This window comes from Excalfactoria chinensis, chromosome 2 (assembly GCF_039878825.1).
Source record: "Excalfactoria chinensis isolate bCotChi1 chromosome 2, bCotChi1.hap2, whole genome shotgun sequence".
In the NCBI taxonomy this organism is placed as follows: Eukaryota; Metazoa; Chordata; class Aves; order Galliformes; family Phasianidae; genus Excalfactoria; species Excalfactoria chinensis.
The window spans coordinates 36315265-36327271 of record NC_092826.1 but is presented as its reverse complement, the minus strand read 5'-3'; the positions used below and the strand labels follow the sequence as shown (position 1 = coordinate 36327271).

General features: G+C 41.8%; 1 protein-coding gene across 1 annotated transcript; it reads right to left on the bottom strand.

The window, feature by feature from the left end:
• Positions 1-1678: 1678 nt before the first annotated feature.
• LOC140247719 (epidermal retinol dehydrogenase 2-like) lies at positions 1679-11746 on the bottom strand. Its single transcript, XM_072327598.1, has 6 exons — positions 11381-11746; positions 8754-8885; positions 7232-7331; positions 5884-6028; positions 4849-4971; positions 1679-4390 (listed from the first exon to the last, which is right to left on the bottom strand). The coding sequence occupies exons 1-6, from the start codon at positions 11702-11704 to the stop codon at positions 4297-4299; spliced, it is 918 nt and encodes a 305-aa protein (XP_072183699.1). The 5' UTR covers positions 11705-11746; the 3' UTR covers positions 1679-4296.
• Positions 11747-12007: the final 261 nt, after the last annotated feature.

The window sequence follows — 12007 nt, the reverse complement described above, 5'->3', positions numbered from 1 at the left end:
AAAAGAGGGAAAGAGAAAAAGAGGAGAAAAGGGGAAGATGAAATGAAGAGAAGAAAAAGGGGGAAAAGATGGAGAGGGAAAAAAGTAGAAAAGAGTAAAAAAGGAAAAAAGCTTCTCCGCGCTGGCTGCCGTAAGCCCCGCCGCGTCCGGGGGGTGGAAATTCTCTGCCTCCCCCCCTCCCCTCCCTCCCCTGTAGGGAACGCCGGTTGCCCGAAATGAAGCGAGGGAGGCGGCCGCGGGCGGCTCTCTCTCCCCTGTGTCCGTGGGGCCGTGCGTGCATCCCGGCGGTGATGTGCTGCACAGATGGGAGAAAAGGAGTACGTGCCTGTCTGATGTTGCGTGAAGAGATTACGTTAGTGGAAAATACCGGTTTAATAGAATCATATATGCGACTGGTGCATTTGTAATGAATAGAAAGCCGATGCCGTTAATGCAGCATTAGCGCGGATTCAACCCCCTGGCACGGCTGCTGCAGCCACCTGCGGTGCGCCGAGCCCCGCGGCGGACGGGGCTGCCATCTGCAGGCGGCCGCGGGCTCCGCAGTCATAAGGCCCCGCCGGAGCGGCTCAAGGAACGGCTTCGGCAGGGCTTCGGTTTAGGGCTGTGGAGCTGAAAAGGTCCAGAAGTATCTTTCAACCCTTCGGTGTTATCGGACGATCACTGCCCACCCTCTGTTACAGAGCAGCAGCGAATGGATCAGGCCCCGGCGCAAAGCCTCTGCTTGGGAAACCGGCTGCTCATCCCTGCTATCAGTCTGTGTCATGAATTCGCAGTGCTGAGAAGGCTGGGTGGAGAGCACTTTGGTTGTAGCTGGTGGTGAAAAGGAGGATGTTTGTGTGTCAATAAACACACGGCCTTGTAATATTTAGAAGTGAAAACTGGGCAAGGCTCTGTTTGGTTTTAAGTAGTCTTCAGTCTGTGATTCTGTGAGGAATTGACTGCAGGGAAGCAGGTGATCCCCAGAGATCACAGAATCATAGAATCACCAAGGTTGGACAAGAGCTCCAACATCATCCAGTCCAACCAAGGTCCATTCTAACCCCTATGAGTTTGTGATCCTGTGATACCTAGAAATAAATGCCATACACTCATAGACTTTTATGACTTATTAAAATGTGTAGAAACTGCAACAGAACTCCCTGCATTTCTCCCACCTCAGGTCCATTCAGGGAATCTCACAGTGAGTTGAGGCTGCCTTTTAATGTGATAGAGCAGCTCACTAAGCAGCATTTTTTCAGGGAAGGGGTCTTTGCTTCTGAACAAAAGCAACAGCTTTGACTTAGTTGTGCTAAGGATGGCAGCAGCCAACTTCAGACAGACTCCTCTTTTTATTGGATCCCTTGGTCCCTTTTCCTCAGGATCACGACAGGAAAAGTCAGCTGGGGATCAGCAGGAGGTTGGGAATGTGTCAGAACTGTGGGGAACCTTTGAGCTTAAACAGAAATTGATATAATCACTCTGCAGAATCTTTCCGTCCAGCATTATGTTGTTTAGGGGTACGGTGTCACCCGAGGCCTTTCTAAGAAGGCCTCTTGAAGTGACTGCAAGCTCCTGATAGCAGGCTGTGTATGGCCAGGACAGCTGGGCCCCGTCTGAGGTGCTCAGGCAGTGTCAGATGTTTTGGTGACAGTAAAACGTCCAAAAGACCACAAGAATTACAGAGAAATTACATTGGTGTGTGGTTGCTACTAAGGTTTATTGAAGGGTTTTTAATGTTACACGATGACTTAGAATTATTCAAACTTTACTTTGCTCGAAAAGTTTGTAATTGGAACATGGCCGACATTCTTTGTAAGGAACATGATTCTACAACTTCCTCTATACACAAAATATGCTCTAAGAAAGAATATTTCACTAAGGGGTATGAAGTAAGAGAGAAAAGCCGTATTTTATCTGACATATATCACAAATCACCTCTCTGTTGATGCAGCTCCGTAGGTTGATTCAGTCTAGGGCTGCTATGGGTAACTGCTTTTGTTTCTTCTTCCACAGTTTCACCAGGATTGGGTCCTTCACCCAAGGAGAAAAAGATGAAGATAAGCCACCTTCCAGTCCCAGCTGCAGCTTCAGTCACAGCAGCATTTCCCTGGAGACGGTCCTTGTGCATGGAGTGAACTTAGGCAAAAGCCTCGAAGGGGAAAGCATCCATTTCTGAGGAGCTGCCAGTTTCTCAGCGATGCTTCTCAAGCACAACACTGTGTTTCAAACCACAAACTGATAATTTGTTATTAAAAGCCTGGAGCAGCGTCCCGTTGTGTCTTCTGAACATTAATAGAAAGGTTTTGGCTTGCAGTTTTATGGTTGTATGACATCATCTATCACATCTCTTTTCTGTACAAATATGTAAGGAAATATTCTCACAGAAAAGAACGAGTTACTGATTTCTAAGGCCGATAAGAAGATCTAACAAATCACTGTGAGCCTTAGAAAGCATAAGCTTTATAAATTCCTGCTTGAGCCAAGCTGATTAGCCAGGAGAAATGGAGCCAAAGAGAGCTCTTGGCTCAGAGTGCAGCCATGCAGGATAGGGCTCTGCAGGGTGGCTGTGCAGAGTGGGTGGAATACAGCTTAGAAAATAAAGCATTGTTTCCTCTACATTATTCTTAATTCTTATCATTTCCAATGTGCTCTTTGGCTGCAAGTATTTAATCCTGACACACCAGGTTTTTAATGAGCTTCAGTCCACCAAATCTCAATGTCGCTAACAGAACACTGCTTCAAATGGGAGCCTCATTTCACAGAAGGTTATCATTTGTGTGCCTCTCACCTTGCAAACCCTGTTCATGCCCTCCACACGAGAAATGCAGTTATATATTAAGCATATGCAGGCCCACAATAAATTCACGAGTAACACATGATGCCACTTCACACAGTTTCTTAAACAAGGTCAGAGACTGAGAACTAAATTACAACACTCATCCAGATTGAAGGAATCTCAATATCCACGTACTTATTTTCAGCTGAGGAAACAGGATCATTATTTGCAGGCAGCAATTTAGGTGCTGTTCCTGTCTCATTAGTCAGAAGAAAAGGACATTTAATTGTAACAATAGGGAGTTTCGCAAAACACAAATCAATGACTGCAGTGTTTCAAAGAGCCAAATGCGAGGTAGCTTTCCGCTTCTCTCAGACAAGATGTTCATAGAGGAAATAGCCACAGGGTGTTTTAAAGGATGTATTGAGTGGATCCGTGATAGGAAAAAAGGTTAGATTTCACAGAGTAGGGTTTTAGTGGGAGAGTGGCCTTTAATAGAAACCTGCAGCTGAAAGGAAGCACTTGAGCATGGGATTAGATAAGTACAAATATGGTGACAAACGTAGACAGTAGATAGCTAATTAAAGGGGTCTTTAGCTCCTCATTGTGGAATTCTATAACTGTGCTTTGTAGACTCCTTCTTTGGGGCAGGAAATTTATTTTCTATCACATAAACTCTGTTAGCATTTTCCAAAAGAGTGTGTACGAACTGATTTTTATCTATTAAGTACCAGCACATACTCTGGCATAACTAATTCTATAATCTTTTTCTCCTTAAATGTTTTTCTCCCTGTGACTGTTCTGTTCTGGCTTCATTTACATGGAGAGATGGCTGAAGGAGACAGATGTGACTTCCATTCACTTGCAAGAAGAGATTTTGCTCAAGAGGCAGCCCATAACTGCACCAATCCTTTTACCTGAACTCTTTCTCTTTTAGGATTCACAGATTTCACACTAACAAACAGGTTATCTCATTGAAGTTTCAGTCTCTGAAAGCAATATAGGCCATGAAAAGTGGCTTGGTTGCTTAATGTAAGGCAAAGCGCTCTGGGGCTACTGAGAACAATTCTGTGTGGTTTGTTTCTTTATTCCAAGTGAGGATACAGAATCATAGAATCATAGAATGATTTGGGTTGGAAGGGACCTTTAAGATCATGTAGTTCCAACCCCCTGCTATAGGCAGGGACATCTCCCTCTAGACCAGGCTGCTCACAGCCCCATCCGGCCTGGCCTTGATTGCTCAGAAACTGAGAATTCAGAGTGAGTAAGAAATGAAGTCAAGCATCTATGCCTGGTTTTAGTGACTATTTTTGAGAGCTCAGGTAAGGATGTAAGAAACATGCTGTCACAAAACGAGAGAGAGGGTTGTAGCTGAGAATCAGTGATTAAAAAGCAATTATTTAGAATTATACTGTATGCTGAGCGTTGTCAAGGATTATACAAGAAGCAATTCTTCTGTCAAAGAACGAACGTGCTTAAAAATTGATTTTACCAAAAAAACCCAGTTTGATGGCACTTGAGGCTTTGAAAGTACCATGGTTTCAATCTTTCTTCTTCCGACCTACGATCTTGTCCCAGGTCCTGTAGATCCCCAGGTAAGACTGCAGGAGCAGTGTGATTTTTCTAGGAATCAAACTGATGAGACAAACACCAAGTCAGCCTCCCTTAACAAAAGTGAAGTGAAATAAAAAGGCACTGTACTAATAGAAATTCATAAGACATGCACATTCCTTCTAACGTTTGTCAATAACACGTTTGGTACTCCCATATTTGAAGTGGGGAAAATGAAGACAAAGCAAGCAGCTTCATGGAAAGCTCAGCATTGGTGGAGGTGGTTACTGGAAGCAGACAGTTCTAGTCCAGGCAATGCTCCCAGTGTACCATCCCATGGAAATCTTTCTATACTGAACTGTAGCTTAAGTATAATATCAAAACTGCTATCAAAACTGCTTCTTCATAACTGATCACGTACAGCTGGTTTGACTGCAGGGATGCTAAGTAAAGGAAGATTTTAACTAAACCTCCTTGCTGATTTGGCAGGCAAATGGGAAAGGAAAGAAGGATATCATGGAAGACAGGAGATATGTGCTTACGTTTTGAAACCACAGAGGTGTAAAGTTGGAGGCATAAGCAGATACATCTTTTCCTTTCGAATTGCATCCACAATTCTGCAGGCTACATACTCTGGCTCGAAAATAGGAAGTAAGATTGGGTGTCTAGTGAAACAAGAAGCAAAGCATTACGGAATTGCAACATTTTACCTTTGAGATGTATTCTAACACAGAAATCATTTCATGCAAGAATTTCTCTCCTCCCCATTAAATAGCCCTGGAAAGCAGTCTCCATTACTGCTTGTTCCTTCTATGATAAAAATTTGGTGATGTTGAGATTTTTAATGACAGATGAATAACTTTTATGCAAGCCCAGCTCAGACCCTACTGAAGTTAATGCCCACACTGACTGTGGCACTGAAAAATTCCAGCTCATCTGTGATTTATGATGTTCTGTCAACTCTTTCTTTCCTATTGTAGATGGTGGGTTGGCAGCTAAATAAACAGGACTGGGCCTGTTTACTGCCAGGAGCTCTGCATAATACATGCCTCTACAGGATGATGAGTGGTGGGTGCAGGAACAGAGTGCTGAGAAACCAAGACTGCTTGCTCTTCACTGCTGCAATGGCTGAATCAGTGCCTGCAGCCTCTCCTGTCACTACAGCATAGCAACATAGATACACAGCTGTTCTCAGAGAAGTGCAGTATCTGCTAACACTGGGGCACTGTTAATGACAGGTGATAAATATCCTGGCAGCTATAACTGTAACGACAGTACCAAAATTACATGGGGCAAAGAACATCAGCAGTGCCCATTCTACTGAAGAGTGAGTTTGCCTAAAATACTGCCACATATCCCTAACCGTTCCCTGATTTCAAGGTCATTGCACAGACTCTGATGCACGTCAGCTATTAACTGTGTGCAAACTTCGAATTTCTTAGCAAAGAGACACAGTTGTGTGTGTGCCAAATACTAAATTAAAAACAAGTCAACCTTATGAGACTGTATATGGCATATCTAGTGACTAGTGACGACTTTTTACTTATGAAACAATATATAATGTAAGTTCTACTTACTCGGTTTCAACACCTCTGATTAATTCAGTATTCACAAAAAAAGGGCAAACGATTGTGGTTTTAATGCCATTTTTTCCTGCCTCGTTCAGTTCTGAATCAATGGCTTCCATCATTCCAATGATTGCAAATTTACTAGCAGAATAATCTGAAACAGAGAAACAGAGAAACATACAAAATATCTCAAAACCACCACAGTATTACATACTGAACTTAAAGTTTTGTAATACTACTTACAACCTTGTACTAATTCGTTATGAATCAGAAGATCTGAATCAGTATTTTATCATTGAGTATCATCATGTTGATGATACTAACTCTTTATATCAATGGCATAACCTATGGTGTAGATGTGTCTAAGGATATGATTAATAATTTCCCGAAGACTTTTCCAGTGAACTGCACAGGGAAATAAGATGAGCTTAGTTTAAGCTTTAGATGCACTTCCAGATACTCATATGCAAGCCAGGCATTGTTTTAGTTCAGAATGGTCTTCACTTGTTGATACCACAGTCTATGTGTTAGTAAGAATCATTTCTAGTGGTACAACCTAAATACCTTACTTAGAAATACTACTTCAACACATTACTTCTTCTGATATTGCCTTGCAACTATTTTGTTTGCCTGGGAAGACTGAATCCTGTCTAATTTTTATTACTTGATGAACGCATGGAATCTCTTTTGAGACAATAAAAACTGGGCCTGATTTTATTGGGGGTTTGGACCAAATGATCCTCAAAGATTTCCTCCAACATAAACTATTCAACAATATGTATATATATTTTCAGAGGTAAGAACTTCGTTTTAATATAACATAAAATATATACATGTAGTTTTTCAAATGAATATGAAAACAGATCAAATTCAGTTCAGCTAGAAGTTCAAAAGCTGGTGTCAGAGGCTGCTTGTTCTTCAGAACTTACCTATAGAAGATGGAAACAAACAATCTAAACATGCACAGCTACTGCATAGAATGTCATAACACTTGGATAGACAAGTCATAGACCCAAGTCATTGGCCTTACAGTTAAATGATATCTAACCCAATGATCATAGGTGGTAAATACATAGGTCTGGCTTCTGCTGCACATGTACAAGCTTCTTCTGCAGAGATAAGACAGGCTGCAGCTAGCTAGTAAAACCAGCAGTGAGCTTCCTGTGCCGTACGGGCAACATACCACCATCTTCCTCTTTGATATCCCACTGCCTGCAGATATACCTTTTATATCTGCACGCTCTTCCTGAGTTTTAAATATGTCAGTGCAAACAGCTTAAGCCAAGCATCTCTGAGATCTTTAGGAGAAGGTAATGTCACGAAGGCATAATTATTAATAGCATTTGTTGACACTAACCTGTCAATCTGTAGGTTCCAGAGAGTCCTGCTGCACTGGCCATGCTGACCAGGTGCCCATGATTGCAGGCCATCATGGCAGGAAGAAAGGCTTTGCAAGTCTAAGAGACATATAAAAAACACCATTACGGATAGATGTGTTAAAAATATTGCATTCCAAATTAGATTTTACAGTTTGATTTACTTTACTGTATTATTTAGATCGGTGAAGTTGTTGTTTTCTCTGCGCGCGGGTTCCTCGCAGTTCGAGCAGTCTATTAGTAAGGATTTGGTACACAAGAGGGAGCTAGAAGCCAACACATCAGTAGGGACTTCAGCTGGCTACAGGCCCCGCTTCTAAACTACTTCCTGGCAACTCTGGGCCTCAAACTGCCGTGCTGGTTAGTACTAATTATGTAAGGATGACACGAGTGTTTTATGAGACAGATGAGATGAAAAAGGATAGGAGTAGTTACGGATTTTTTTTCAGTGGCTGAGTTGTACTGCAGTGTGTGCACCGCTCCAGATATGTGCCTGGGATGTGATGTGCTTTTCTGGTTGAGGGGGCCCGCAATCACTGTCCTCTTGCTCTATGTCTCCTCAGACCTGCTAATAACATCTCCCCCAGCACCTTCACCTTGGGTATCTGGAAGAATGAGGCACTGTGGACTGGAAAATGATTAGATGATTTTGCCTGCAATGATTTTGCACCGATGATTTTTCTTATTTGCACTAAATAAATGCCATTTAGCGAGGGATTTGTGGCACTGTGTTATTAGATGAAAGCTGCCTGCTCAGGCAAATGAACTACAACTGCAAGAGGGGCAAGGGTAGCACAGAGAAACCTAAGGAATTGAGACTCCAGATAGCAGCAAATTCCCTCAGAGAGAACAAAGCAAAGATAACCCATACTATTTAGATCAGTTTTCTGCGTACATCAAGAAGACACTGACTAGGAATAAAAGCACAACCTGAAGTCTGACACCAACACAAGCAGCATGCTTATGTCTCCTTCAGTGCTAGACAACGCTCTCTTGTGCCTACAAGCATCAGGAGTAGAGGAGTTAGCAGCCACAGAGTCAGCAGTAGCTTCAGCTACAGCTGTGACAGAAAAAACACATTTCACAGTACAGGTGCACAAAGACTGCATTTAGCAGGTTGCTCAGGCAGGTTTTTGTGGATGTTACTGAGAGACAGTGGGGCAAAGTGTCAGTGTGATGTGTGTCCAACTACAGGATGACTAAAAACAGGAATTCTCCCTTCCCTTCCCTTCCCTTCCCTTCCCTTCCCTTCCCTTCCCTTCCCTTCCCTTCCCTTCCCTTCCCTTCCCTTCCCTTCCCTTCCCTTCCCTTCCCTTCCCTTCCCTTCCCTTCCCTTCCCTTCCCTTCCCTTCCCTTCCCTTCCCTTCCCTTCCCTTCCCTTCCCTTCCCTTCCCTTCCCTTCCCTTCCCTTCCCTTCCCTCCGTTCCCCAAACTGGGTGTTCCAGTTTGCTGAAATACTTGACTGTGCATTTCAGGCCTTCAGGGAAGGAAAATATACGTTACCCAAGCTTGAGACAGGAAGTTGACTTTCAAGGTTTTTTCAAATTCATCATCTGGAATGTCAAGAAACTTTGTGGAATGCAGTATGCCAGCATCGTTGATTAGAATTGTAACATCCCCGACTTCTCTTCTAACCTGGAGTAAAAACAAATAAACAAATGAATGAATGAATGAATTAAAAACAAACAAAGATGAACAAAAGTATTAGAAAGCATCCTTGTGTTCTGTGCTTCATTTATGAAAAACGTTTAGTGACAGTTACAATTGTTTATACCTGGAAACTTAGGTACATAGGAACTGTTTTAGTGTGCCACATCAGAGGTCTTTGTAAGGCTCTCAGTCCTTGGCTTATGGGGGAAAGCAATAAGAAAGGACAAGAACACAATAGTCTCCTCCAGTGCACTCCGCAGCTCTTTGCATTCTGCAGCTTAGGATCCTCCTGAGCCAGATATGGTGTCTTTATCTTTCTATTAAATATAACCTGATGATTATTTCCTCCCCTTCCCCTTCCCCCTGAATTTATCTGATTGCTTTCCGAACTCCAACATATTCCTGGTTTCCACAGGAACCTGCAGGAACAAAACTCAAGCTGATTATTCTTCATGATGTATTTATTCAGGTGTCTATTCTCATTTAGTTATTTCTTTGTTTTAATTATCATGATCATTTCCATCCATTTTCTGTATGACAGGTTTGTAGATTCTTGCTGTCCTCTCACTTAAAATTGGCGTATTTGCTATTTTTCGCTCTTGGGTTTGAAGTCTGTCATAAGCAATACATCACCTGTGCATTTGTAGCTCATGAAATGTTTTCGGTTAACCCGTGACAATCAGATTTCCCTCAGAGTTCCCAGGTGGACACTTCTGACTCAAAAATCTGCTGATATTTTCTTCATCAGTTTATTCGAAGAACTCTTCCTTCAGTACACTGATTTGCTTGCTAGAAATAAAGCTTCCATTATGGGAACAAATCTAAGCTATTCTGCAGTGAATATCTCTAACAAAACCAAATGACTTTTCTGCTATTGGTTTGTCCAAGCTGAAGACTTTTCATATTACTAATGAAAGGTTACATGTATTTCCAATGGTAGAAGATGCTCCTGGCTGAAAAGATCTTACTTAAAGAAAATAAAATTCTGGCCCCTACATGACTGTTCAATTCATGGACATACCTGAAAAGATATTGGTAGAATTAGCAACAATTCAACACCTTAACACCAGTTCAGGAATCTGAACAAGCTCTTTAAGTCTCTACTTGTAGGTCAGTCTGTGCCTATCAAGTTCTGCAGGGTGAGCCCTGGTTAATGTATCTGGAGGCTGAGAATTATCTGAGTGCACAAAACAGTTTGAGTCTCTGTTAAACTCGGAACAAAGATCACTTCTTTCAAAATATCACCATCAATGGAAAATTCTAACGGAGATATTACTTACACGATCTTAAACTGATCATTGTGATGCACGTCTTTCCAGGAAGCAGTCAGCATTTATGGGAACGGGGAATTAAAGCCAATTTAAAATGTTATTTTTAAAAAGATATTTCATCTTGGTAAATTCTTAATTCTTTTTTTTTGTGGTGTTTTTCTTTTTTCTTGCAAGAAGAACATTCTGGAAGAATGGCAGTTTGATCTGTGGTATCATTCTGAATAAGGATTAAGGATCACATTTGAAGTGCTGATCCCAAGTTGCTCGACTGATCCTGCAACTTGCTGGGAGGTGGGAACATATTAAGATCTTAAGAATGTTGAAACAATTGGAATTCTTTTTATGGACTGCAGTGGCAGGAGTAATAATAAGAGACATACACAGTGAGGATAACGTGACCTGTAATACTCAAATAATTGGCAAAGATCTTCTTCCTTGAGCAATGTGGGTCAACAGAGGCCAGAATGTGCTCATCTCCGCAGATGTGTTATTATGATAGATACATCCTTGGTCACACTGTGCAAGTAGTATTATTAAACCACTTGTGGTTCTTAACCTCTACCACCATCAGCTCCAACAGAAATTATTTTTCCATGTAAAGCTGGCTGGATGTGCCCCCAGGTGCTGTTAGCAAGTACGAGTAGAAGAATACCTTGAGCATGAGAACTGCAGTTCCGGATACATACAGGGCAGGGGGAGGGAGTGACCATGAAGGAATAGTGGAAACATAGCATTAGGGACTGACCACAGCTCACATTCCATCTTCCCCTCTGCTGCTCAGGGGAAGAGACAGAAGAGGTTGAATGGGGCAAGGTGTTTGTAGTCTGCTACAAAGGGACCTCCTGCCTTACAATGTTCCATTGCTTTTTTTGTTGTTGTTTCTTGATATCTTACAGAAATTTAGAAGCCCAGCAAATTCATTCATTGGGTCAATCTCTTCCATATACCACACTTCTAATATAAAAGAAGTTGACACCTCAAAGGGAATATGGGAGATGTGGAAGTCTCAGTAGAACGGATTAAACCCAGTTACTTTACAACAGAAATAGTTTAAGCTCCATCTAGAAGTTACTTGTCAATAAGAGAATGGTCATCACCCTACATGATTACATCCCTTTACTGAATGAATAGTTTCTAAGATTCCAGGTCTAAAAAAAGCAGAAAATCACAAGCAAGAAGGAAAATCAGCTTCCAGAAGCTGTAACTTACCTTGTCTGCCTGTTCATAGACCTCCTCCCTATTACTGCAGTCACAGTAGTAGGCAAACACTCGTTTAGCTCCATTTTCTTTGGCTAATCTGACTGTTTCTTTGTTACCTTCTTCATCAATGTCCCAGAGAACCAAGGTTGCTTCCAAAGGAGCAAAATGTAGGGCAATCTGCCTTCCAATCCCATTTGCAGATCCAGTAATAAGCACTATTTCCCCAGCAAAAGATTTTTTGCATGGAGGAAATATGAATTGGATGAAACTTTTGAAGAGTATAAGCACGGATAATGTCAGGAACTTCAGAGTCTTCAGGATGCAGCTGAACATGATTGTTCAGGCACAGAGATTGCTCTTCTGTTTTAAAAACCTAGAAATACAACATCACATCGGCACTTAAAAGCACTGAGATATCACCTAGGAAAAGAGACTGAGTTTCAAAGAGCTATTTCATTTACATAGTTCTTCTGCATAAATACAAAATATATCTAAAGACTTGTTTTATGAAAGCTGGCAGCTTCTTACCTGTAGGATTAAGGCAAGTATCATCTGCTACGTCCTACAATCCAGATGCTTCATTCCAGAGTCCTCAATATTATTTCAGATTTTTAGGCTTATGAGCATGCATCTTAT

Coding starts and splice junctions, on each gene's coding strand:
- LOC140247719 (XM_072327598.1), bottom strand. CDS start 11,704: ATGTTCAGCTGCATCCTGAAGACTCTGAAGTTCCTGACATTATCCGTG. Junction 8,886..11,380: donor TCTATGAACAGGCAGACAAG/GTAAGTTACAGC, acceptor TTTTTACTCCAG/GTTAGAAGAGAAGTCGGGGA. Junction 4,972..5,883: donor ATCAGAGGTGTTGAAACCGA/GTAAGTAGAACT, acceptor TTGTTTCACTAG/ACACCCAATCTTACTTCCTA.